The sequence below is a fragment of the Papaver somniferum genome, chromosome 10 (assembly GCF_003573695.1).
Source record: "Papaver somniferum cultivar HN1 chromosome 10, ASM357369v1, whole genome shotgun sequence".
NCBI lineage: Eukaryota > Viridiplantae > Streptophyta > Magnoliopsida > Ranunculales > Papaveraceae > Papaver > Papaver somniferum.
In genome coordinates, this window is record NC_039367.1 from 114541616 (window position 1) to 114569470 (window position 27855).

The 27855-nt window shown below is 38.5% G+C and overlaps 3 protein-coding genes across 3 annotated transcripts; 1 reads left to right on the top strand and 2 right to left on the bottom strand.

Annotated features, from left to right (window-relative positions):
• Positions 1-178: 178 nt before the first annotated feature.
• LOC113317948 (glutamine synthetase leaf isozyme, chloroplastic) lies at positions 179-4969 on the bottom strand. Its single transcript, XM_026566055.1, has 14 exons — positions 4815-4969; positions 3189-3451; positions 2955-2994; positions 2756-2859; positions 2609-2657; positions 2341-2447; positions 2049-2136; positions 1836-1964; positions 1540-1614; positions 1380-1433; positions 1255-1292; positions 965-1124; positions 816-876; positions 179-646 (listed from the first exon to the last, which is right to left on the bottom strand). Exons 2-14 carry the CDS (start codon positions 3443-3445, stop codon positions 507-509), a joined length of 1302 nt encoding a protein of 433 aa, XP_026421840.1. The 5' UTR covers positions 3446-3451; positions 4815-4969; the 3' UTR covers positions 179-506.
• Positions 4970-10554: 5585 nt separating this feature from the next.
• Positions 10555-14457, top strand: LOC113318317 (elongation factor Tu, mitochondrial). Its single transcript, XM_026566460.1, has 12 exons — positions 10555-10850; positions 11336-11411; positions 11507-11599; positions 11723-11797; positions 11872-11976; positions 12220-12310; positions 12384-12589; positions 12799-12882; positions 13066-13131; positions 13220-13282; positions 13521-13761; positions 14064-14457. The coding sequence occupies exons 1-12, from the start codon at positions 10678-10680 to the stop codon at positions 14132-14134; spliced, it is 1344 nt and encodes a 447-aa protein (XP_026422245.1). The 5' UTR covers positions 10555-10677; the 3' UTR covers positions 14135-14457.
• Positions 14458-14604: 147 nt separating this feature from the next.
• On the bottom strand, positions 14605-27550 carry LOC113316122. The gene is made up of 5 exons (XM_026564345.1): positions 27455-27550; positions 27223-27309; positions 26916-27045; positions 15194-17103; positions 14605-15116 (listed from the first exon to the last, which is right to left on the bottom strand). The coding sequence occupies exons 1-5, from the start codon at positions 27548-27550 to the stop codon at positions 14691-14693; spliced, it is 2649 nt and encodes an 882-aa protein (XP_026420130.1). The 3' UTR covers positions 14605-14690.
• Positions 27551-27855: the final 305 nt, after the last annotated feature.

Consider the following 27855-nt stretch of genomic DNA (forward strand, 5'->3'; position numbering starts at 1 on the left):
TCCTAGTCAGTAGTCAGTCCTGTAAACCCCTGTCTTGGCGCTCATGCCTAATATTTGTGAAACTAATAAATTACTCGCTGAAACTAATATTTGTGATGTACCCATTTCATTTCTGAATTTTTCATTTATCTAAAAGCAAATAGCGATATTTGTAGCTTTTCATTTGTCTAAACGCATATGGTGAAATTTTGAACCTACAAGCATCTCCACAGAACTGTGGAGTAGTAGGTCAAGTTTCCATAAAACTAATGGTGGTGCAGTAACAATGTACAAATCCATGAATGAAAGAAAAAAATGTTCAAAAGGCCATAGAATGATTAAAGTGTCTTGCCTCATAGGAGTTTTCTTTTCCAAATGCTTGGACATCAAATACTGCCGGGAACACCATTTACAAGGATTGTTTCTCCAAAACAAGGACGAAAACACAGAAAGGACTAGATGCTACATCTGATCAAGCATTTACTCCATATCACAAGGTCCCTTGCACCGATATTTTTAACAAGTTTTTAAACCTTCATTTTGATCTTCTGGGCAGCAAGAGCTTCAGCCTCGAGCGTCGGTTCCCACAATAAAGTACTTTCTGCTAGCAGCCCTGTCACGACATATGGATCCATGTTTGAAGATGGGCGGCGATCCTCTAAGTAACCTGGAGAAAGAGAAACATTTCAAGGATCATAATAAACTCTAATAAGCATTGTCAGTACCTATTATCAGTTCGGTTCAACTTTCCGAATTCGAGCCTGGATACCAGCTTGATAAACAGGAGGTAACTGCGTGAATTAATAATAAAAACAGCAAACAAAATTGATATGCACCTTTTCCTTCTTTCTCGGTGTCACGTCCAACACGGATTGAACAACCACGATTAGCGACTCCCTACAAATTAAAATTACAGGGGCTTCTTAGACAGATGTTGTAAAGTAATTACTTCTGTTTTGTTAGAATTTGATGTTGCTAAACATACCCATGAAAAGGTGTTAATGTCGGCTGTCTCATGCTTTCCGGTCAACCTTCGTTCATTTCCTTCTCCGTAGGCACTAATATGCTCTTTATGGCGAAGAGACAGATTCAGAATTGCCTTCTTTATCACGTCAAATCCTCCTTCCTCTCTCATGCTCTTTGTACTAAGATCACATTGATCATAATCCAATATTAACACTAAATTTGATTCATAATGTAAGGGAAATTCTTCATAAAAACATCTCAACTCAAGTCTCAACATCCATGATAATGGATGGAATAAAAGATACATACCTGTAATTAGTATGGCATCCTGCACCATTCCAGTCACCCTGTAAAATGATAACAGCAGGACACACTTATCAATCATTTTCAAGTGATGGTTATAGTCAAGTACGGAAATGTGTATGACAAATTACCTCAATTGGTTTAGGATCAAGAGACAGAACAACACCAGCTTGTTCAGTAATTCTCTGTCAGAGAAGCGAAAACAACATGAGGATAAAAAATAAAATGTTTTAAGTTTCTTCTTCACGTTGAAACTAATATATTTCTTCAGAATGTAATTAGGTGAATTACCTCAAGAATGTATCTAGAACACCAAACATGGTCTCCAGCTTCAATGCCCACACTTGGACCGACTTGATACTCCCACTGCATTAGGATTTTGTCTATTAATATTGATGAAGAATATGAAAATGGTATTGAGAGCACATAAACTTGCAACTGTTTTATAAATCCAGACTGCTAAATGCCAAGTTTAATTTACATTTCATGTATTTGTAATAGCTACATTCACTTTATATCTGGATTCAGGCATGTTTGGTGATGCTATATATAAGAAAAAGGTATGAAAGAGTAGAGAGAGAGAAAACCTGGCCAGGCATGACTTCTCCATTAGTGCCACTGATGTTAATACCAGCATATAAGCAAGCTTTGTAGTGAGCATCCGAAATGTCCCTTCCGAAGGACTTGTCGGCTCCAGCTGCACAGTAGTAAGGACCCTGAGAAAGAAAGTACAAATGTTAATGACTCATCAAAGAACTGGTTAATAAATACTGAATCACAAAAGACATGGACAAGGTTACCTGAGGACCGGGGAATCCTCCAACTGGCCAACCAAGAGGCCACTTCACATTTGATTGGAGCAGGGTGTATTCCTGCTCAATACCGTACCTAATTTCCAGCAACCATGAAAAGTAAAAATCAATTCTTTGAGCTATAAGCATAAGTTAAGCATACCAAACAACCACATATTTGTTCATTAGTTAGAGCCTAAGGAGAATTCTCCAAGTTACAAATATCATCCACACACAGCTGAATTTCCTTTAGCTTGTCACTGTTCAAACTTGAATACATCCTAAGTTGTGAAGAAATTACCATGGGATTTCGTCAATGACCTTCTGATTACTGAAGATCTGAGCAGCTTTGTAACGTTTGTTTGTTGGAATTGGCTCCCCTTGTGGTGTGTATGCATCGCATATAACCTACATATATTCCACAACAGTACCTTAACAAACTGAAACAGGTTCATTCTGTGCTATATATCATTCATTAAAACCAATATTCAAGAACATATCCAAACTTGTGAACCATGTCTCTTTTGTAACAAATCGTGTTTCTTACAGAAGTCTATACAGATACTCACCAAGATATTGTTACCACCCCTGAAAGGATCCTTAAAAATTGCTTGAGGGCTGTAGAAAGTAACAGAAAATACAAATACTAATTAGCAATTTATCATTGAATATTACAAATATGTGGTATTTTCATTTTCTTCAGTCATAGACCATACTATAGAATCACTTCACTATCCTCTCCTGGTGCTTGTCCAGTACTTGAACCGTCATAATTCCACTTGGGAAGGTCAGCAGGAGATTTAACAGGCTTTGAGATAGTCTGAAGAAAATATCAAAATACAATGAAAAGATGTGTTAGGTATGAGCTTCTATAACTTAATGTTGGAAAAGCAAAACACAGAAGTATGAACATACCCTTGATTTGCTACGCATATCAATTCCTGTTCCACCAATCCTGAAGATCAAAAAATGTTCAAGTGGAAAAATCACTATCAGATAACACTTGCATTATTACATGCCAGGTTTGAGTTACAAAAGACAATTAGTTTTGAAACTATCAGGAGTCATTAAGTTTTACTACAACTAAAAAGATAACAGAACATACACTTCCACAGTTCTACTCAAAGACAAAAGGATACTAATATTTACCAGATGTATTCGGCGATGATCTTATCAGTGAAGGGAGTAGTATCCAAATTTAATAGATCTTCCATTCTGTTGATGGTACCGTTTTCCGATTTAACAACCATAACTTTGAATTTAGAAGCGTTTTTAGTCAGTCCACTTCTTTTCTGGTTAAACATTAGAGAACCCCACATCTTTGTTGTAATTGGGTTTGCAGCATTTGTTGTTGTATTTGTTATCTTCATCTGACATTGCAATGAAGGTGCTAAAATCTGTGCCATCTTCACCTGCCAATAATTTGGCCAAAACATTTTAGCAAAAAAACTACAACAAACACAAAACTTGGGGAAATTGAAAATTAAAGAACACTAATTTTTAATAAAGTGGAAAACTAAAAGCTTAGAACTAGGTCCAGCTCAAAGAGATAACTCACAAAGTTTTAAGACTTCAAAATATCATTGGCAAAAGATAGATGATTTCAATTGTAACTTACATCCATTTGTATAGCTATAGCATCCTAGAACTTGTCCCACTTAAACTACAACTCTAAACTCCTAATATAAATGATTCTACTTATACTCCTGTCTTAAACTATTCCAATTTGATCGACAAAAAAATTCCTTTAGAGACAAAAGACCTCTTTAAGAATTCTAGCCGATGTCTAAGAGGGAATGCAGAAATATAGTGTCCATTTTCCAGTTAGTTTCTCAGCATCAATATTACTCACACTCGAGAAGAAAAATGACTACAACATTTGGCATTAAGTAATGGTGATCACACACAACAATGTTGTGGCTGGCAATCCTCCAAAATGCTTCTCATCCCACATGTATTTTATCCATGCCTACTTCACCCTTGACATACATACAATATACTGCCGCATTTCTGAACTCATAAGGGAATCAGATCCTTTCACATGCTATAAATAAAATTTTCTACAGAGCGGTATGATTAAAATTGCATTCTCCATGCAGTCATATCATATGATGCATATTCAGAGGGTGATTTAAGTGACAATGTTACAAACATTGAGCAGAACATCCTCACCAAAATTCAGTCCCTTTTAAAAATTGTAACAACCTGTCGCTTTGGCTGTAATAGTCAATTAGCTCAATCACTGTCGGATATTGACAGTGATAATTGGATTGGCTCTTAACTACCGCCAGTAATTACACCGTGATGCAGTTAAGTTTCTCAAAACACACTGAATTTTGGTGAAGAATATTCACTCAACATGCTGATCATCCATTTAGGCCCCGCTTGGTATGCAGGGAACATTTTTAGCAAGCAAATTTTCGTAAATGCAAAACTCTGCACTTAAAAAACTTTGCATAAGCAAAAAAAAACTGAAGCTCAAAATTTCCTATCAAGCATGGCCATAAAGATACTCTTTTACTAGACTCTGCTGAAAAATCAGAAGATGAAACAGGGCTATCTCTGAACTACTACCTAGGTAAACAAAATAAGTAGTGTGATTGTCAGATTCCAACCAAATGGTTCAGTAAGATCACTTAAGTAAAGTGTTCACAAGAGTGTCAGACCCAGACATTACTTCGGATTATACCAAAACAGAAAGATCATTAACTACAAAGTACAAACAGAGATCTGACACATTCTGTACTTAGTAAGTAGATACTAATTAAAACTTACCGGAGATCGGGGAGAATGGCCGGGAAATGAAGGTTTAGAATTATTGGGACTTGAAGTCAATGTAGTGCAGAGTTTCAAAGAGAGAGAGTGAGGTATGGAAGGGGTAAAGGTCGTGTAGAAAAGAAGGTTTATAATGAGAGGGAAAGATTCTTTGGCTTTTCCGTAGTAGATAGGGGTATTAATTTGGGTGGAGGAAAATAGACTTTTGGGGTACTCTTTTAAGACACCAAAGAGTTTTTTAACCTTAAAATAAGATAAGGCTTCTCTATCGTATGTCATGATTCAATATTAACCTTTGGATTTTCATGGACCTAGAATGCAAAAAGAAGCCAAAGCCATGCTTCAAAAAAAAAAACAAAAAAAAAAAAAACCAAATCCACTGGCTAGGATTTGAGATAATTATGATGAATCAGAAGGTAACCCATGATGCTATACCGGGAGTGTGAAAATCTACAGCAACCACATTTTGAGGCATTAGTCCAAATGTGGTGTAAAACGTGTCGGCCCGACACACGAAATCGTGTGTTTCACGTGCCATGTGTCGTGTTGTGCCAATGATTTAAACGTGTTGTGCCGTGCTGTGCTTTATTAGTCAAAAGCTAGGCACATCACAGCCCACGGGGACATCATACAAATAATCGTGTTGTGTCGTGTTGTGTAGCAGCACACGTGTTATAAACAGTTTGAAGTCACTTAGAGCAACTGCAGTGGTGCGATCAAAACCAAAGACCAAAGACAAAAAAAAAACGACCAAATTTGAGTTTAGTTCATGGTGTTACACTAGGATGGAAGAGTAAATTTGGTCAGGATCACATATAATGTTCGCCCCATCACAAGGATCACATATAATGTCCGCTCCATCACAAGGATCACTTTATAAGTTCGCCCCATCACAGGATCACTTTATACGTTCGCCCCATCACATGATCACTTTATACATTCGAGCCTGCGAACTGCCGCCATAAACTGCATGGTCTTCTGAACTCCGTCGATAACCAATTGACTACAAAATTCAGCATTCAAACTCATAGGACCACCAAGTAATTTAAAACCTATAGAAGATCTACCTATATCAGCAGGAAAAATACCGACTTGCAAACTCCTAGTATCAATAGAAGGCCAAAACAATTCAGATTTCCGCACATTGAGATGAAGCCCAACAGATACACCTTCATCCTGAATAATATGAAAAGCTTTAGAAACCTGCATGGTATCATCAATAATGGTACCATCATCTCTAAGTACCCGTAGCTACCTAAAATCTGAGAAAGGTTAGAAGTGGGATTCTAGGGTTTCTGAAAGTGAGTTACGGGAGGTCGAGCACGAACAGTCTTCGCCTAAACCACGCACAGTGGTCGTTCAAAGGCTGCTTCAGTCACAGGGAAGAAGGACTACGGCTGGTCTTAGGGAGGGAAGCAGATGAAGAGAGACATCAGAGAACAAGTTATTGCTCTGAGAGGTTATGAGAAAAATAATCGTAGCTTGGAAAATAGATGACCTATTTATAGTTGAATTCTCTAATCTCAAGTCGGTGGAGATAAGGATTGTTTTCCGTGTCGTGCGGAACAATTCTCCCGTCTCTTCAGGAATAGGGATAAACTAGGTTGAGTTTATCTCATTATTCCACCGTCTTTATTCTCTTCTGCGGTGAGAAATAAGCCGGGTATTTCTCACACTATCGTAGACCGCCAGACCAAAACCCTAATTGATATTCCCCAATTTGTGTGAAGTTGAGTCAACCTTTGTGATGATGTGTTGAGAGAGAAATATTCTCTTTAGCCGAGTTGGCCAAGATAGAGAGATATTCTCTGATTTGTGAGAATGAATAGGATGAGTCACGTGAAAAGGCATGGAATTCCTTAGGAATCGTGTGCAGAGTGTGAGAGGAGCTGAGGCTGATCTCCCTCTCTCCATGGTCGGTCACATATGTCATGTGAAGACCGTATTATTATTTGTGGGTCCCTTTGTTGAGCATGCGGAGCTCAAGAGAGCTTATCCACATTTTTGGATAGCCATGTATAGTTCAGGCTCAATTTACTAGCCGTGGGTGTATTTGAGAGGCTGAGAAATAGGCTTGAGCACTATGTAAGGCATGTGCCTATTATGTGAATCTATCCGAGATTTTGAGGAGAGATTTGAATCTCTCTGAGATTTTGTGAAGAGATTTGAATCTCTCCGAGATTTTGCGGACGACTCAAAAATCTCTCCGTGATTTTTGCAGAGAGATTTGAATCTGTCAGAGATTTTTGCGGACGACCCAAAATCTCTCCGTAATTTTTGCAGAGAGATTTGAATCTCTCCGAGATTTTTGCACAGAGATTTGAATCTCTCTGAGATTTTTGCGGACGGATCAAAATATCTCCGAATATTTTCTTAACGGATCCGTATCTCTCTGTGGTCAGCTGGGACTCGGCCTAGAGAGAGAGAAAAAAGGCTTTGTACGCCCGATTAATGTCTCTGCGAGGCTTTGGCTCACTTTTCTTTGACCAGCGTATCTTGCAGAGATGTGCTAGGAATCAAATGTGTGTCCATATGATGACCCAACAAGACCAGTGTATCTCGAAAGGATGTTCTAGGAGTCTGTCGAAAAGGCTCAGAGGTAGAATAACCAGCGTATCTCGCGGGGATGTCCTAGGAGTTATCAGGAAACCTCAATAAGTCGAGTCAGAGCCTAGAGCAGACATGACCAGTGTATCTCGCAATGATGTATTAGGAATCAGTCTTTGATCTCAAATAGGGTGAGTCATGCTTACAGAAGATACGCAAATCTCCGCTCCGGGTCATAAGTCCGTCGGGGACGTATTTACGCATCTACAGAGCCTTCATGACCAGCAGCATCTCGTTGAGGACGTATACTAGGAATCATGGCATGACAATCAGCTGCGTCTCGCGAAAACATGCTGGAATTGTGGCTGTTCTGGTTCATAAGTCTGTCGGGGACGTTTTACGCTCTACAGAACCTACGTGACCAGCAGTATCTCGTTGAGGATGTGCGCTAGGAATCACGACATCACGACGGCCAGCAGTGTCTCACGAAGTATACTATAAATCGTGTCTAAGGATGCCTTGAGGACCAAGGGCTTAATCTCTCCCGTGAGAGTTGAATTCTGTCTATAGGTTTGAAATGACACTTTTGCCCTTTATCCAAATTTCACCATCTACAGTACCATGCCTGCAAATCTAGTTGACATTGCTGCGAGATCTTTAAAACAAGGGGGTGTAAAGTCAGTGCGAAAAATAAGGGACCTAAGGGGTCCCCTTGATATACACCTTGTGCAGAAAAAAGAGTAGAGGCACCATAATAAACATTGGCAGGAAAGGCATAACAAAATTCAACCCATTTATATATACTTGGACACCTAAGTCTCACTTCTCTTAACATAATATACCTATCCACAAGGTTAAAAGCATCAATGAAATCTACTAAAAGCATCGACGAAGAGTTAAGACTATATTTTTTTATCCCTGATTTTTTTAATAATTTAAGCATTTTTTTTTGTATCATAGTGATTAATTTTTTTGGATTAGGCACAACAGAGTCAAAAACAACTTTACATCAATACCCATATAGGATATAAGCATAAGTATCACTATTGTTATCTTTCAACCAATATAAGGACATTCTTTAAAACTTCATATAACAACAGCGTAGTACATGTGAGCTAAAGAAAGTCATCTCCAGATTGCTTTTGCGAAAATACAATTAGTGAATATATGGTATATACTTTGATCAATCATGCTATTACACATTGGACACTGAATTCATGGGTATGTATATACCAAATCTTTATTTAACAGGAAGTCAATAACTTAGAGATTTCCATAAGAAAATTTTCACTATAGATATTACATTTAGATTCCAAATATTATACTTCTCAATTTTATTATTTATCCGATTCTTGTTGCAAAAAAATAATATTTATAAGTAGATTTAGTGAAAACATCACCATCTCTGGTGCCAATCCATTTCATATGGTCTTTACCATCCTTACTACTAAAAGACTCTATAATTTTTATTTGATTAACTGAAATATCATCTAGTCAGAAACTTTGTAAATTTCAGCAATAGTTTAAATTTGTTTATTTTATGGTTTATACAGGTACCATTAGGCAACCATCTATTTGTCCAAACCTCTATGTTTTTCCATTTCCAACTTCCCAACAATGGTTCTCCTTAATGGCATCTAAACCTTTACAAATGCTAGTCCATACCAAATATTTGAAAAATTTCTTCTTATAATTTAGAGGGTTAATTTTGGGAAAACTCTCATTTTTAAGGATAATACTCCAAAGTTTATCAGGGTTTTCTATAAGCCTCTAAGCAAGTATGGTGAAAAGTACAAGGTTGAATATGTGGTCTTTTAATATCCAAACCTCCACTATCTTTGCTTGTGCAAACAGAAATACCCGCTTTAAGCTAGAAACCTCTGTTGCATTTATTTTTCTTCCACCAGAGGCCTCTCTGAAGAGCATTCACTATATTAAGGGTCTTTTTTAGGAATAGAGAAACGCATCATTTGGTACATCGACATAACACTAGTCACAAAACTGATAAGTGGTGTTTTACCATCTTGAGAAAGCAATTTAGCTTTCCATCTTTGAACCATACTATACACTTTATTAAGCATATTTTGATAATTAAAACTCTTATGACAGACATCAAATAACGAATCGGATACAAAAACACAATTTCTATTGATTTTCACACCAGTAATATTTTAGCATCCATAAGAAGTTTTGCAAAGCTTCCATACAAATAATGAAAATAGTTGGTGACAAACGGCCACCCTGCCTAATTCCCCTAAATGAATTAAAAGCTTCACTAGGATACTATTTACTAACTCAACATATGAAACAGTAGAAATGCAAGTATAAATTATATCACATAATTCATTAGAAGACTCAAAAACATTCCATTCAAGTCTGTCGAAGGCTTCTGACAAATCAAGCTGCGGGGCCATATATCCATTTTTTTTTATTTTATTGGTTTTCATAGTTTTCTTTTACAAACAGTTAGCCGTATATAAGTAAAATGAAAACAAAAAGGGAACTGTTTGTCGTGTATATATATATATATATATATATATATATATATAATTTCTTTTCAAACGGCTTTTAAATTTTCGTGTAAATAAGATAACCCTACGTTAATAACTCAATTATCAAACCCCAAATGATGAATCCATAATTTACAAAACAATCATGCAGATCGTCTCACCTATCGATTGGAAGTCTCAGAAGTACTTGAGTTTAAGTATGAGAGCTGGGGTTTGAGAAAGAATGTTTAATTCTTGAAGTTTGAAAGAGGTGAAAAGGATATGGAGAGCTTCATCTTTTGATTTTTGAAGTTTGAAAGAAGTTCAAGAAAAATCGAGATTAAAACTCGATATCTATAGTCTGAAAGCATAAGCCATATAATACGCAGTTTTTTTCTTCTAAATAATACTGGCGGACACATAATTCACCGTCCAAATTGGTTATTTATTGCCAAACGACACTGTATAGCCTTTTGTCTTTCTATCCCATTGTGGGATTTGCACTCTTTCAACTAGACACTCTTTCATTTTGAAAGGGATAGACTTTGACACAATCTATCCCATAGTCCTTGTTCTAACCAAAAATAAATTACAAAGCTTGACCGCCACTCCACATGTTCCTGACGTGGCGAAAATCAACGCAGGTAACAACATATTAGGAAGCTCCTTGCAGAAGAGTAACATTTCCTTTACATCTCTAAAACCCTTAATACTCAAAAGCTCACGAAAAAACCCCTGAAATATTTTTTCGGCCTCACTCTGAATGGTTCTTCTCAATCTAGGGTTTCAATAATTCTCTCTCGATTTCTTGATCAGTTGTCTAATCAATGGCTTCAGTTGTTCTTAGAAATCCTAATTCCAAACGTTTGGCTTCATTTTATAAATGTAGAGGAGCTCTATTAAGCAATCATTTCTCCATCTCTGAATCACACTCCGGAAATCAAGATTTAGCCTCAGATGTCTCTCCACGGTGGAGATCAATGGCTACATTTACACGGACGTGAGTAGCAAAGTGACCAACTCTGTTGATTTTGTTTGTAGTTATTCATTTGTCGGTTAGACTTGATTATTCACTGAATCACATATGCGTTGAATAGATTATTATTTTACTGTTGATAGATAAGTTCTGATTTGAAGGATTTGGGGTTTATGATGATTTAGGTTTTTTAGGATTGAGTGTTAGCAACTAATCTTGAATGACCTAATTAGGGTTTTACTTGATTGCAATATGCGATATTAGTGCAAAAATGGTAGAATCCTTGACGATTTGGTGCAAGCGTTCCTAATCACCTTACACCCTAATGGTGAAAAGGGCATTCACGCGGGATATTCACAGTGTGCACTAATGCCGCACTCACCATAGCTAGTTTCATATTGTTTTCCTATCTATTTATTTTGGTCGAACTATTTGTTTTCTAACTAGAATGTACTGTGACCCCTATTTGTTTTGACTTTTTACTCTTATTTTTTTTGTTGTTCTGGCAGGAAACCTCACGTAAATGTTGGGACCATTGGACATGTTGATCATGGAAAAACCACATTAACTGCCGCAATTACTAGGGTTGGTAACTTTTATGCTTACAGATTAGCGGAGGTTTTATCAATTTGTGTGATCAGCTTATACCGAAGTTCTTGTTTACTGTGTTTGATCATCAGGTTCTTTCAGAAGAAGGCAAAGCTAAGGCTATTGCTTTTGATGAGATTGACAAGGCTCCAGAGGAGAAAAAGAGAGGAATTACTATTGCAACGGTTCGGATATTAGTTTTCTCCACCTAAAGCTTACATGTCATTGGTTTATGTCATAAAGTACTGCAGTATCTGTGGACAACATACTTTTTTTTTGAACTCACTTTGGTTTTTTACTGTTTGTAGGCACATGTGGAATATGAGACCGCTAAGAGGCATTATGCGCATGTCGATTGCCCAGGACATGCTGACTACGTGAAAGTAAGCTTAGTCATGCATACATGGCAAACATTTAAATGTTTCTTAGGTACTTATGTTGTATGTTTGAACTGCAGAACATGATTACTGGAGCAGCCCAAATGGATGGAGGCATTCTTGTCGTATCAGCTCCTGATGGGCCCATGCCGCAGACCAAGGAACATATTTTATTGGCACGTCAGGTTGGTAATTTGAACAATTCCTGAATCACCTTTGTTAACATCTGTCTCTAGTAATGCTCTTGAGTGACTTGACATGCATTGACCAGTATATCTTTTGCATTCATCCTCATATTAATTCATCTCTGGTTGGTAAGATGGACAGGCAACCGGTAGCAGTTAGGGAGGGTATTGATATATTGTTAATAATTGCATTGCGTAAGTCCTCTAACCACAAAATTTGCTGCTTTAATTTGCATGTGACAGGTCGGTGTGCCTTCACTTGTCTGCTTTATGAATAAGGTTGATGTTGTTGATGATCCAGAGTTACTGGACCTTGTGGAGATGGAACTGCGTGGTATGTTGACCTTTGACTGAATAAGGTTATTGTGTCTCCGTGGTAGTCACTAACAGGAAATTTCTTATGGCAGAACTTCTTAGCTTCTACAAGTTTCCTGGAGATGACATTCCAATTATTAGGGGTTCAGCTTTGTGTGCCTTACAGGGGACAAATGAGGAGTTAGGGAAAAAGGCCATTCTTAAGCTGATGGATGCGGTAGATGAATACATTCCCGACCCTGTACGTCAGCTTGACAAACCATTTTTGATGCCGGTTGAAGATGTTTTCTCTATACAGGTAATCAAAAATGATTATTGGAATATTTGGTGTTGGATGATAGTCTTATAATAAAGCCCTAAAGTCAAGCTGTGTCACTTCTACAATTACTTCAGTGACCATTTTGTAGAAATTTCACTTCTACGTAATTACTTGTCTTCATATATTTAATTATACTTGAACCTTAACCATCATTTTGGCAATGTGTTTTTTATTTTCTTGTATTTAAGGGACGTGGAACTGTTGTTACTGGTCGCATTGAGCAAGGAATGATAAAAACTGGAGAAGACGTTGAGATTTTGGGATTAATGCAGGTAATATTTGAACTACAGCTGTTTTGCTTAGTTACTGCGATTGATTAATGAGGTGACATTGCAGCTGAGTGTCAATTGAGTTCCCTTAGTTTTCCACCCCATGGTGTTGGTCTTGATAGTGTCTTGCTACTAGTAGAGTATTAATCTGCCTACTTTTGACTTAACAGTAACTGTTTTCTACAGGGTGGTCCTTTGAAGAGTACCGTGACTGGTGTAGAAATGTTCAAGAAGATCTTAGATCATGGGGAAGTAAGTGTTCGTTATCTTACCAGATTTTAATCGCCGAGTCTTATTTAATGATGTTGTCTAAATTGTTGAAGTGTCTATATTTTCCTAGGCTGGAGATAATGTGGGCCTTCTGTTACGTGGTTTAAAGCGTGATGATGTTCAACGAGGACAAGTAAGTATAGAAGAGTTGCACCATATATTTTTTATCCATCACTGATGGAATCTGTCAACTGCATAGAGATCTAAAATAGAATTCGGTGTTTGTACCGCCCGTGCTGTTTTTTTAGAATATAAAATACTTATCAAGAAGCAAAAGAGCTGAGTTCTTAGGTTAGATTTTGGTTTCCTTCTTTACAAATGCTGTTCACATATTTTTGGTAACACTTATGACATCATTATGTTGAACACAGGTAATCTCAAAACCTGGTGCTCTGAAAACATATAAAAGATTCGAGGCAGAAATCTACGTCCTCACAAAGGATGAAGGTGGACGCCATACAGCTTTTTTCTCAAACTACAGGCCCCAGTTTTATCTGAGAACTGCTGATGTCACTGGCAAGGTCGAACTGCCCGAGGATGTCAAGATGGTTATGCCCGGAGATAACGTCACAGCAACTTTTGAGCTGATATCAGCTGTTCCACTTGAATCAGGTGTGTTTTTTTAATTTTTTTACAGTGGGTTAAAACTTTATGGTAGCATGGACTTTTAGGGCATCTTTTTTCACCTAGAAGGCTTATGGTAGCAACTGCTAGTAATGTGTGTTGATGCGTGTTATCTGTAAAATATATAGTTGTACATTTCATGGTAGGTTATATCTTGTTGCAACTTGTTGTCATTTTGTCATATGCAGTGTATAGAACTTAACCATAATTTTGTTTATCACTTTTCACTGTTAATATGTACCCTTGAAAGCACTAAGCATTCTTAATTTCTTGTGCTAATTGTTTGTCAGGTCAAAGATTTGCCTTGAGGGAGGGAGGCAGGACAGTAGGTGCAGGAGTAGTTTCAAAGGTTATCAGCTGATGAAAATATTACCTATTCATGAAATATTGTTATGTGGTAGAATTGTAGCCCACAGTAGATGTTCGTTTTGAGCATTCTTAGAGAAGTGAAATTGATGCTTTGAGATTTTGCATTAGTGTCAACAATTCCAAAAATGATGATAGTATGCAGTTCTCTGAGGGTACAGTTTTCTTGGATATGTTACAATTGTCATAAAATTTTCTTTTACCTGTATCTTCAATAAATAGGGTTCAACAATATAAAGCATCAGACAAATAATCTTTATATCCTTGCATTGTGTATGTAGATTTTATGGTGTGTTTAAATGTTTTCTTTTTGATTTATTTTTTGGAGCATATTTTCTTTTTGATGGAATGTTGTGTATATATGGTCCTTGTATGATTTGCGCGGATTAATTCTTAATACAAAGGCTGGCCAGAAATTGAGAGGCGAGTTTGAGAACAATACTAGTAATTTTGTATGGTATGGAATCCATTTATTGTTGCTCAAATAAATTAAAAAATAAATAAATGCAGGCATAAGAGTTCTCTTTAGTAAAATAAAAATACGCTTGAATTCACTCATCAGCCAAAAGGTCCGTTGCTGTTTCCACAAGTGAGTGAATGGTTGTGCTATCTCTGCTCAGACCAATTGTACCAGAGAAAACATTGAAACTCTCAAGCTCTGATGTTGTTTCCGTGACATTCTCTAGTTGTTTCTCCATTCCAAGGTGCTTGAAAATTTTAATGTATTCTTTTTTCTCTTTAATCATCCAAATAGCCAGTTCAATTGTAAACCTTCTTATTCTAGGAACCTTTACTGGTGGGTACTCATAATGTTCCAGAATTTGAACCAACTTTTTGGCCAATTCAATCGCTTTTATTCCAGTTTCTTCAAATATGATATCTGACTCTAGAGAAGTCATGAACCTGAATATCTTTGCTGCCAAGCCTAACATCACCTCCTGCATTTTGTTCCCTTCTAACATTATTGCTTGAAGTACCTGCCACAACATAAGGGTAGAAAGTTAGCTTCATTTGTTGCAACAGTGGGAGGAAACTGGGTGCAAAGAGAACTTACATATGGTGCTGCAGGAATGACTCCTCTTAACTGAATGAGACAATCAGATGAACTATATGAACATAAATTCCTTAAAATTCTCGCTGAATTTACGGAGAGTGTTCGATCTTTCAATGCTGTCACAAGCTTCTCCACCATTTTTAGTTTCAAAATGCGACCGCAGTTACTTTCACTTTCGAATGCTAGCATTGCTAATGCTTCACCAGCTGCAACTCTCACAGAATTCTGACTTTCTAATATATCCTTATTAAAGAAAATTCTGAATAGATCTTTGAGAACTCCACCTGTACTGCCAATTCTTTCTGTTGCAACTTCTTCCAATGCTAAACTAGTTAATATCTCAATCCCTAGTTTTTGCAGTATTGTGTAATTTTCTCCGTAGCGTAGAATGTCTCTGATGTTGCTTATTGTGAAAACAATCTCTGAAATCTCCAGTCGTAGGAGTTTACCTGTTGCGCCGGTTGTGCTTGAGAGCATCTTTATGACTTGCAGTGATCGTTTCACCGTCATAACTTGAGCTTCTGTGACATGATTTTCCCTGAGAAACCTCTGTCCAGTGTGAGTAAAATCAATAATCTTGGGTAGAAGTCCTCTTGTGTTCCCAATCTTGCCGCAGTTATCATGATCACGAGCAAGTTTCTTCAGAATAAGAAGACCCAGATGATTAAATGCTGAAAACTCGTAGTTTTCTCGGTCGCAGACGATGTTCTTTTGGCAAATTTCGTCTCCTGCACCCCTAGAGCTTTGGCCAGTATTGAGAAGTGACGATATTGATTCCATTGCACCAGGAATTCCTGCAACCCGGAGGGAGTTTTGTTTTTTGCCGGCTAGTATCGACAGAATTTCTGCTGCGGATCGCCGAATCTCTTCTTCTAAGGGGTCCTTCCAATTCAACATCTCTACCAATCTTTCCATTACATAAATCGAAATCCCAATCTTCTGTAGTGTATCTTCACTAAATCTCTCACTTGTAGCAAGCTTTCGCAAGATTCTAGCTCCAGTAAGCTGTTCATCATATGATTCAGAAGCTAACAGTTCCATAGCAAAAGAAACAAGATCCATTTTCAATCCATCAAAGACGCTTCCATTCACACATTTTGAGTAAGCATCATAGAAAAATCTCTTAATAGAGACCATACCAGAAGGATCGAATTCGCACTCCCTGTTTACATTTTCCAACAATTTATGATAAATTACTGTCCATTCCCAGTACGCTTTCTCCAACAGAAATAACATAGCTTCAGCCAAGGCTAACGAGTAGAAAATGTTTAGAGCAGATTTTCTGTTTCTCTTGTCAGAATCTCCTTTGCTAATCTCTCCAAAATCTTGCTGAACGAGCCGAATCATCGATAGAGTAACACATGCAGAAGCTGAAAACAACTGAAGCCAATAAAGGAACTTACTGATGTTTCTTGAAAGAAAAACCCATCCTGTGTATGGAATCAAAGGAACATCTGAAGTTCTCCAAGTTCGCGTCGACATCTTATCACCATTCTGATTTGCGTATTTTGCTGTCTGGGCATCTTTTGTTATCGCTCGATCATGGTGACTTTGTGGACGAATTGTCAAGACAGGCTTAAAAATTGCCTTAACGGTTCGAACAAAGAAATGAGAACTAGATTTTAAAGCTCGAAAACTAAATTTGCCAGCATCTGAGAATGACCATGTAGCTTGATGTTGCCATTCAAGTTCATGACTCCTACTGAAAATCCTAGCTCCTTCAATAAGAAGTATGACAGTAACAAACCAAAAATCGTTGGTATCAAGAGTAATTGCGAAACCGCCTAGAAGTACAACAGTCGCCCATATGAACCCGAGTGTTCCTAATCCGGTTGCCATTTTTTCAAGAATGGCAAGCCGTAGAGCAAACAACGTAAGCTTTTGTTCTGGTGCACGTGTTGAGAAAAATACTAATAAAGTAACTGAGAAGAAGATACTTAGCACAAAATAATGTTGCTGATGTTGCTGCACAGAGAATGTAGAGGCACGTAGACTACGCTGTCCTAAAGGCAATATCGCCTGCCACTCCTCTGAGATGCTACAGCAGTTGGCGAGTCACCTCCAGGATACAACTACAGTTAGTACCCCTCAATGAAGCATACAATGAGGGTACCCTTAGAGCTTGGCAGAACTTAAAACAGTAGAAGAGATGTTTATAGAAAAACTGAGGGAGAGTAGAAGAGATATTTCTCTGTGGTATGTCTTATGAGATTCCAACTACTCTCTTATATAGTGTTTGTGTAGTTACAAACAAGAAAGAAAACCCATGCGTATGACAGGAAAAACTGGTTATGTTGGGTTAAAGATAGTGCAAGAAAAGTTGTTTTGACAGGCATGGAGCAGTGTGTTGCTGCCAAGCCAAATACGTACATACAAGAGAGCCAGGACAAAACACGTACAGACAAAGAAGCCAAGACAAGCACGTTCAGACAAAGAAGTCAGGAGAAAACTCGTGCAGACAAAGAAGCCAAGACAAGCACGTTCAGACAAAGAAAAGATTCTTCTACTTGTGTGGAAAACACGTACCAAAAATTTCAGCAAAAAGATAGGATCTAATGAACCCACACCCACACCCACACCCGAACCCGAACCCGAACCCCAGCCCGAGCCCGAGCCCGACCCGACCGACCGACCGGACGGACGGCGGCGGCGTGCGTGCTTCTGTGCGAAGCACCGCGCGTACGGGAAAGGCAACCTTGCCCTAGTCTAAGCCTCCCCCCCAAGCACAAAAGTCTAATGAACCAAGGGCCATGCCCTTATAGCCAACTCTATGGTATTTATGTCTAAAACTCTTTAGATTTTAGTCAATGTGGGACTATTGTTTTATCTATTCAAAAGAAAAAACAACTAATGGGCAATAGGTCTAGGGATCAAAACACAGTCCATGGAAAAATTGGTAATTTTAAAGCGTTTTTTCTAACAATCCCCCACATGAATGATAAAACATATCGACGAAATACGAGAAAACATAATACATCAATATTAGGCTAAGGTGTCCCAGAGATTGAACCTTAACATAGTGAGAGGTTACCGGAACTGCTTGTTGTTTCGGTGAACACAATGTCTTGAACCGTCAACAGTGAGTGCAATTCAGAAATAACAACCACACTTTGATGTCTCAAAGAAAAAGAAAGCTGCCAAGCTCTTGCCGTTGTGCCCGTTTTGGCCGTGGGCTAAATCCCGGACTTAATGAATGTCTCTAGAGAAAAAGCTCAAATTCTCATAGGAAGCGGCCCCACTTCCAACATCCACATAGGTGAGTCCATTAAGAGTGTCCTGCCACACTCCGCTGTAAGCAAAGCCATGGAACTCATTAAGATCCTGACAGATCATCCTAAAACATGCAGGCAGCACTATCATACGGTTACACCATAGGGAGGGACAAAGATAGTGCTTTCTCTCGACATCACCAAAAATTAGTTATCTCATTGAACCTTGATCTTGGAGCTCCATTCACAAGGTTGAGTGTCCTTCATGGCGATTTATTCTATGAGCTTGAGTCCCATCCCCTTCGATGTGGATCTAACTACCTCTCTAGATAACCCTTTCGTCAAAGGATCTGCAATATTCTCTTTAGACCTTACAAAGTCTATAGAGATGATGCCAGTAGAGAGTAGTTGTTTCACTGTCTTGTGTCTTCTTCGAAGATGTATAGACTTTCCGTTGTATACACTATTCTTTGCGCATCCAATAGCAGCTTGACTGTCACAGTGGATTGCGATCGAAGACACAGGCTTGGGCCAGAGTGGAATTCCACCCAGGAAACCTCGTATCCATTCAGCTTCCTCTCCAGCTTTCTCCAAGGCTATAAACTCAGACTCCATGGTGGATCGAGCTATACATGTCTGTTTGGTAGACTTCCATGACACAGACGCACCACCAAGTGTGAAGATGTACCCGCTAGTGGATTTGCACTCATCTGAGTCTGATATCCAGTTAGCATCACAATACCCTTCTAGCACAGCAGGATACTTCCCAAAACTTAGGCAATAGTTTGAAGTTCCTCTCAGGTACCGTAGAACTCTGTAGAGAGCATTCCAGTGATCCTGCCCAGGGTTGCAAGTGTACCTGCTTAATCTACTCACAGTATAAGCAATATCAGGTCTTGTACAGTTCATTAAATACATAAGACTGCCAATAACACGAGAATACTCAAGTTGATAAATACCCTCACCCTTGTTCTTTTTCAATTTGCAATTGGGATCATAAGGAGTAGTTGCAGGTTTAGCATTTTCATGATTAAATCTCTTAAGCACAGTTTCAACATAATGAGATTGACTAAGACTATATCCATCAGACATCTTTCTGATTTTCATCCCTAAGATTACATCAGCAGGGCCTAAGTCTTTCATGTCAAAGTTTTCGTTAAGCATGCTTTTAGTGGTATTGATACTATCAAGGTTACTACCCTAATATGAGCATATCATCAACATATAGGCACACAATAACATGAGAATCGTCCACAGATTTAATGTAAACACATTTATCAGATTCATTAACCTTGAAGCCATTAGATATCATTACATGATTAAATTTTTCATGCCACTGTTTAGGTGCTTGTTTTAAACCATACAAAGATTTTTTCAGTTTGCATACTTTATCTTCAAAACCTTTCACAACAAAACCTTCCGGTTGGTCCATATAAATTTCTTCATTCAATTCACCATATAAAAAAGCAGTTTTAACATCCATCTGATGTATATGCAAATCATAAATAGAAGCAATAGCAATCAGCATCCGGATAGAAGTGATTCTAGTGACCGGTGAATAGGTCAAAGAAATCTAATCCTTCCTGTTGTCTGTACCCCTTAGCTACCAACCTAGCTTTGTGTTTTTCTATAGTTCCATCTGTTCTAAGTTTCCTTTTGAAGACCCACTTGCAACCTATGGTTTTACTACCAGGAGGTAAGTCTACAAGCTCCCAAGTTTCATTTTGTTGAATGGAATCCCACTCATTATTTGAAGCTTCTTCCCAGAAGGGAGCTTCCGGAGAAGTCATAGCTTCCTTATAGGTTTGGGGTTCAGACTCTACCGTAAGAGTCACAAAATCTGGACCGAAACCTTTCTCGGTTCTGACCCTCTTACTTCTTCTAGGTTCGGTTTCAGCATCTAGAGACGGGGGTTGACTAGTCGAAGGAACATCTGAGAGATCATCGCGGACCCTTTTATGAGGTCCAGACCCTAAAGGGAAAATGTGTTCGAAAAACACTGCATCTCTGGATTCCATTATGGTGTTCTCACCAATTACCATGAACCTATAAGCACTAGTGTGCTCAGGATATCCTAGGAAAACACAATCTACAGTTTTGGTCCTATTTTGGTTTTCTTGGAACGAGGAGTGGCCACCTTGGCCAAACACCCCCACACTTTAAAGTATGCATAGGACGGTTGTCTTCCTTTCCATAACTCATATGGAGTTTTGTCGGATTTCTTAAATGGAACTCGGTTCAAGATATAGCAAGCAGAGAGAATTGCTTCCCCCCACAGGTTCGAAGGTAGCCCTGAACTAGCTAACATAGCGTTCACCATATCTATGAGTGTTCGGTTTTTCCTTTCAGCTACTCCATTCGACTCAGGTGAATAAGGTGCAGTAGTTTCATGAATGATGCCATTAAGTTTGCAGAATTCTCCTATAGGTATCACATACTCACCGCCTCGGTCCGACCTAAGAGTTTTAATAGTAACACCTCTTTGGTTTTCTACTTCAAGTTTATATAATTTGAAAGCGTCTAGGGCTTCATCTTTACTTCTAAGAAGATAAACCTGACAGTATCTTGAGTGATCATCTATAAAAGTGATGTACCATTTTTTCCCCCTCTAGTTGGTGTTGATTTCAAATCTCCCAAATCGGAGTGGATTAGTTCTAGGGGAGTTGTACTACGTTCAACCTTTTTGTTAAAGGGTTTTCTAGCAATTTAGATTCAACACAAATTTCACATTTATGACCTCTGTCAAAGTTTATTTTAGGAATGCAGCCTAATTTAGCAAGTCTTTCAATAGATTTGAAATTAACATGTCCTAGTCTATCATGCCAAACATGTGAGGAGTCACAAACATAAGCAGAAGAAGATGCATTATCATTCAAGTTCAAAGAAAGTACACTAAGCTTAATCATGTTATCAGTGACATATCCTTTTCCTACGAAGTCACCACCTTTAGAGATTACAACTTTGTTAGACTCAGCTACAAATTTAAAACCTTTTCCAAGTAAGATGGTTTCTGAGATAAGATTCTTGCATATGTCCGGGACGTGATACACGTCATTCAATGCGAGAGTTTTTCCTGAAGTGAGCTTCAATTCAACCTTGCCTTTTCCTACCACTTTAGAGGTAGAAGAGTTTCCCATAAACAATTTCTCATCGTCTCCTACTTTGTTATAGGAGGAGAAAGCATTTCTGAACTTACAGACATGCCTAGTGGCTCCAGAATCAAGCCACCAGTCTCTCACATTGGTCACATTAGAGACAAGGTTGACTTCAGACACCATGCCAGTAAAATATCCAGAATCATCTACTACGTTTGCCTTATTTTTCTGTTTAGGATCATTTTTGGTCTTTTTAGGTGCCCTACAGTCCTTGGCCATATGACCAGTTTTCCCACAGTTATAGCAGTCGCCTTTGATGGTGTTTTTGGAGACACCACCCTTTGGCTTAAGATGGTTACCTTTGGAGTTACGCTGTTTGTTACGTTTACCATTTTTGCTGGATTCTCCGTGCTTTTCTTTGACGCAGCATTATCGTCCAGGACATGAGCTTTGTTTGACATGTCTTTGCTCAGCATCAGGCTCTTGTCTTTGCAGCACAGAAGTTCCTCCACCTGGATCTTTTTCCCCAGCTCCACCATGGTGATTTCACGATTCTTGTGTCGCAGCCTCCTCTTGTACTCGTTCCATGAGGGTGGTAGCTTTTCAATCACTGCGATACTTGTAGAGATTCATCAATATGCATGCCTTCAGCAAGAATTTCGTTGATGAGTAGCTGGAGTTCGACGAATTGTTCTACAACAGGCTTTTCATCAGTCATCTTATATTCCAGGAACCTAGCCACCAAGAACTTCTTGCTTCCAGCAGCTTCAGCAAGATATTTTTCTTCTAGGGCTTCCCATAAATCAAAAGCAGTAAAATTCTCTTTGCATTATAAAAGTCGTACAAGGAGTCATCCAGACAGTTAAGAATATGGTTTTTGCACATGTAATTTTTCCTAGTCCACCTATCCAGTCTATCTTCATAACCACGGTCATGAAGCCTTCTTGAGGGTCTTTCTAAGGCAACTTCATCTAGCCTTTGGTCTTTTAAGAAGAATAACATTTTGGACTGCCATCGTTTAAAGTCTTTGCCACTAAACTTTGGGGGTTTGTCTACAGTACTCTTTCCCATGTTGTTACAAAATATAGTAAAGAGGATATTGCCTTTAGATTGTTGAAAATACTAATAAAGTAACTGAGAAGAAGATACTTAGCTCAAAATAATGTTGCTGATGTTGCTGCACAGAGAATGTAGAGGCACGTAGACTACGCTGTCCTAAAGGCAATATCGCCTGCCACTCCTCTGAGATGCTACAGCAGTTGGCGAGTCACCTCCAGGATACAACTACAGTTAGTACCCCTCAATGTAGCATACAATGAGGGTACCCTTAGAGCTTGGCAGAACTTAAAACAGTAGAAGAGATGTTTTATAGAAAAACTGAGGGAGAGTAGAAGAGATATTTCTCTGTGTATGTCTTATGAGATTACAACTACTCTCTTATATAGTGTTTGTGTAGTTACAAACAAGAAAGAAAACCCATGCGTATGACAGGAAAAACTGGTTATGTTGGGTTAAAGATAGTGCAAGAAAAGTTGTTTTGACAGGCATGGAGCAGTATGTTGCTGCCAAGCCAAATACGTACATACAAGAGAGCCAGGACAAAACACGTACAGACAAAGAAGCCAAGACAAGCACGTTCAGACAAAGAAGTCAGGAGAAAACTCGTGCAGACAAAGAAGCCAAGACAAGCACGTTCAGACAAAGAAAAGATTCTTCTACTTGTGTGGAAAACACGTACCAAAAATTTCAGCAAAAAGATAGGATCTAATGAACCCACACCGAAGCACCGCGCGTACGGGAAAGGCAACCTTGCCCTAGTCTAAGCCTCCCCCCCAAGCACAAAAGTCTAATGACCCAAGGGCCATGCCCTTATAGCCAACACTATGGTATTTATGTCTAAAACTCTTTAGATTTTAGTCAATGTGGGACTATTGTTTTATCTATTCAAAAGAAAAAACAACTAATGGGCAATAGGTCTAGGGATCAAAACACAGTCCATGGAAAAATTGGTAATTTTAAAGCGTTTTTTCTAACAGCACGAACACCTGGTCTTCCCAAAGAACCATTCTTCGCGTTATTACCATCTCTTGTTTCCATTTGATCAGAACCTTCTCTCCGAGGTTCGAATATAGTTGAAGAACCCCAATTATCACTACTTTGCTTTATTTTGTTTATATCTACTCGAACAATCCCATCGCCTTCCATTGGAAATATATCTCTCTAACTGTCAATAACTAACTTGAAGTTTGAAAAAATGGGGTTTATAAATGAACTCATCAAGTATCTATTGAGTTTGAAATTTCGTATACAATTATGAGATTTTGTTGTGCTAATATGAAGAAAAAGAGGTGATAAACATGAAGTAAATGAACTTTGGGTACACGTTAATGGTGTGACTAAAAATGAGATGTAAGGGTAACAGGTTTCTCTGTCTTGTCATTTTCCTACCTGTTTTTTGTTTGTTTGATTTTGATTTTTCTTTTTAACTTGATTACTAAGGTTGTCATATGATTGCAGTTTCCTGGAATTACTTTGCATCTTTTTCTCTACTTGTCTTTGAAGTGCATAATATCTCTTTCGTTTGAGTAGCTTAATTGTGCACATAACTCATTCAAAAGTCTCTTTTTGCCATAACTAAAAGGTACATCTTTCCTACTTTGTGCTCTCATTTCTTCACCTTTTACCTAATTCTATGTCTTTAATGTAATAACGACCCCCTTTAGATCATTCCATGTTGTGCCTTGTTTAGCAATAGAATTTTTTGAATGCTTTTTCATATCTAACTAGATTTGTGCCCGGTGCGTATTTTTTTCTTTTAATTTGGTGTACGTTGGGCGTCGCCCCGCCCCCGTGACAATGCATTTTTGATTTGGTGTGTCCGGGGTTTCGTCCCGTCCCGTGGCGATGTATTTTTTATTTGGGTTCGCTCCGCTCCGTGGCGATGTATTTTTGATTTGGTGTGGTGGGGCAAATACATTAAATAGCTGGACAATATGTGCAGATTTTATTTATTTTTTCTTTTAACTTGGTGTGCGCGGGGCTTCGCCCACCCTGTGGCAATGTTTTAGATTTGGTGTGTGCGGGGCTTCGCCCTGCCCCGTGGCAATGCATATTTGATTTGATGTGCACTGGGCTTTGTCCCGCCCCGTGGAGATGCATTTTTGATTTGGTGTGCGCGGGGCTTCGCCCCGCCCCGTGGCGATGTACTTTTGATTTGGTGTGGAAGGGCAAATACATTATATAGGTAGAAAATATGTGCAAATTTTATTTATTTATTCCTTTTATTTTTGCAGAAAATATGTGCAGGTTTTATTTATTTATTTCTATTATTATTGCAGAAAATATGTGGATTTTTTCCCCTTTATATATTAATTTGGAAAAAAGAGTCCTAATATAGTAGTTACTCGATTTCCAAATTGAATTCGGACTTCATTAATATTCCAAACACGGTAAGTTAGGTTTTCCTTTTAAGTTTGTATTTTTAAACCAATCATACGTTGCCAAGTGTCCTCACATAAATATTGAATTTGGTTTCCCTTTTTTAATCTTTTCCTATTCTTTTTAAACCAAACATACGTTGTCAAGTGTCCTCACCAAAACGCTTATTTCACAGAACTCAAAAAGAGCCATTTCGGCCAATAGGGAGCGAGAGTTTCCTCACCGTTCAACGTGGAAGTTTTATTTGTCTAGGCCTTTAAGTCTTTAGATTTGATACATTATGCCAGACATCTTATAAGTAGTACTCCCTTCGTCTCAGAAAAATAGGCAGGTTTGCGTGTAAATTCATATACTTCTTTCTCCATGACATAAGCTTTACACATAGTTGGTACAATTTTGAAAGAACGTGGATTTTAGTTGACTTCAAGGTGACAAGAAAAATAATATGGAATGCAAGCAAGAATGCGAACTTGCAACAAGCAATCCACACGGCGGTGGGATCTAATGCTCAATTCTAGACCTTGACCTTTTCTAGCATGCATGTGTATTCTTACTTGCATTCTAGCAAATTTGGTGAGATACATCTTGGTTCTTATGCTTACAAAAAAAAAAAAAAAAAAAAACTTGGTTCTTATGTAAAAGTTTGTGAGTCAGCTGATTCAGTTATGGGCTACCTTTATTATTTATTGAGAAGTAAGGAGTATAAAGTTTTCCTCTTGAACGTTTAGTTTTAGATTTTGTTTGTTCGGGCCGCAAGTTATAACCCCAAAGGTGTCACTATCCATATACAAAAACTCCAACAAAACAAATTGTTTACAAAAACCCCATTTAACATAAATTGTCTATATTAGCCTTCTAGTTTAAATCACCCCAACAAAAATAAAAAACAACCCCACCTTTAATTTTAAATCACCCCAACAAAAATAAAAATCAACCCCACCATTAATTTCTATTATATTATCACCACCACAAAATAACACCACCAGCAAAACCACCACTGTGCCGCCACCACTGACCACTGCCGTCGCCAAAAACAACCACTGTCAACCGCCGCCACCGCTGTTACCGACCACCACCATCACCACCTCCACCGCCGCCAACCACCACCGCGCCACCTCCTCCACCACCCGCACACCTCCACCGCACCAACCACCACCGCGCCACCGTCGCCGCAACCACCACCGCGCACCGCCGCCGCCAACCACCCCACCACCACCACCGCCGCCGCCATCACCTCCACCTCCACCGCCGCCGCCTCCCACCACACCACCGCCGCCAACCACCACCACCGCGCCACCACCGCCTCCACCACCCACCCAACACAACGCCACCACCTCCATCCCCGAAAACCACCACCGCGCCACCGCCGACCACCACCACAGACCACCACTGTCGCCAACCACCAACAACACAACACCACCATTATCGCCGACCACCACCACAACCATCGCCACCGCTACAAAAAATGAATTTCATTGATCAATATTCAACAAAATAAGAAAAAAAATGATGAAACCAAACAGAAAAAATGATGAAACAAAATTGGTTTCACACAAAACTAGATGAAACCTAATTAGGTTTCATCATTTTTTCACATATGATTGTCATTCGCCAACACACAGCTTCAATGATGAAACCAAACCAAAAAAACTAGGCAAAAATGACCAAAACTAGATAAAACCTAATTAGGTTTCATCATTTTTTCCACATATTGTCATTTCGCCAACACAACTTCAATGATGAAACCAAACTAAAATAAACTAGGCAAAATGATGAAACCAAGTTGGTTTCACCAAAACTAGATGAAACCGAAATTGGTTTCATCATTTTTCCACATTGTCATTTCACCAATAACCACCGCGACCAACACCATAACCACACTATGGTTGTACGGGTCTGAGTGGCCATAACATAGTTTTGCTACTCCATAACCACAGATCAAATTAACTAGTTAATTAATTTAGAATGGAATGCTAATACGATAGCCTCTCCTGCACCATATCTTTATCATATAATCAGGACTGCCCATTTCAACTCCAGCTCTTAGCTGTTCACATCGTTCCTCGATGGATTTTCTTGTCAACAGCCCCGCAAGAACTACAATATCATCCTTAGATATTGTCACTTATACTCAATACATATGTTAAATATCAACAAAAGAAAACACTGGGTGAAAATAGAAGTACTGAAACAACTCAGAAAACAACTAGATGGTTCTACAGCAAAAGTAGCATATGCAAATTAGGATAAAAATTCTAAAGAGTGATGACCGGAGAAGGAAACATACCATTTCTCCTGATTTAGGTAGGAGACCATTCCACTTAGGAATGGCGTGTGGACGCCCTACATATGCAGCATTTGTTCCAGTAATGTCCTGCGGATTTCCAGAATATGGGCGTCAAAGATTGCCTGAGCTTCACTCTCCTGAATACAAACCCAAGAAGCTTAATTAGACATGATAAAATAAACTTTAAAAAGTACTTAAGAGAAGAATTGATCAAAATATAACATGACATTACCTGGAAGCAAACGACAAGATCTCCAATCTCAACTGTTCCACATTTGGAAGTTTCGATAGGGATAGAACGCTTGCGAATTGCCTTACATATATGCATTCACCCATTCATTTTACTCAGCACCAAATTTAGCAAAGAGTACTCATTCTTCCTTCAGAGAAACATAATTCAAAAAGATCATGTACCTAAAAGATATAATTCTAACTTACTAACAAAAAAGAACCATAAAAGTAGCATGACTGACAACAGAAAAAAGAAAGATACTTCAGACTGGAGTATTACTAATCTAGTCGACAACGATTAAATCCTACAACAGGCACAATTAGCATACTTCAAATGCGGATGATTGCGTTCCTCACAATCGACTCCAGCCCTTGTTTGCAAGGCTTAAGCATTCATCGTCA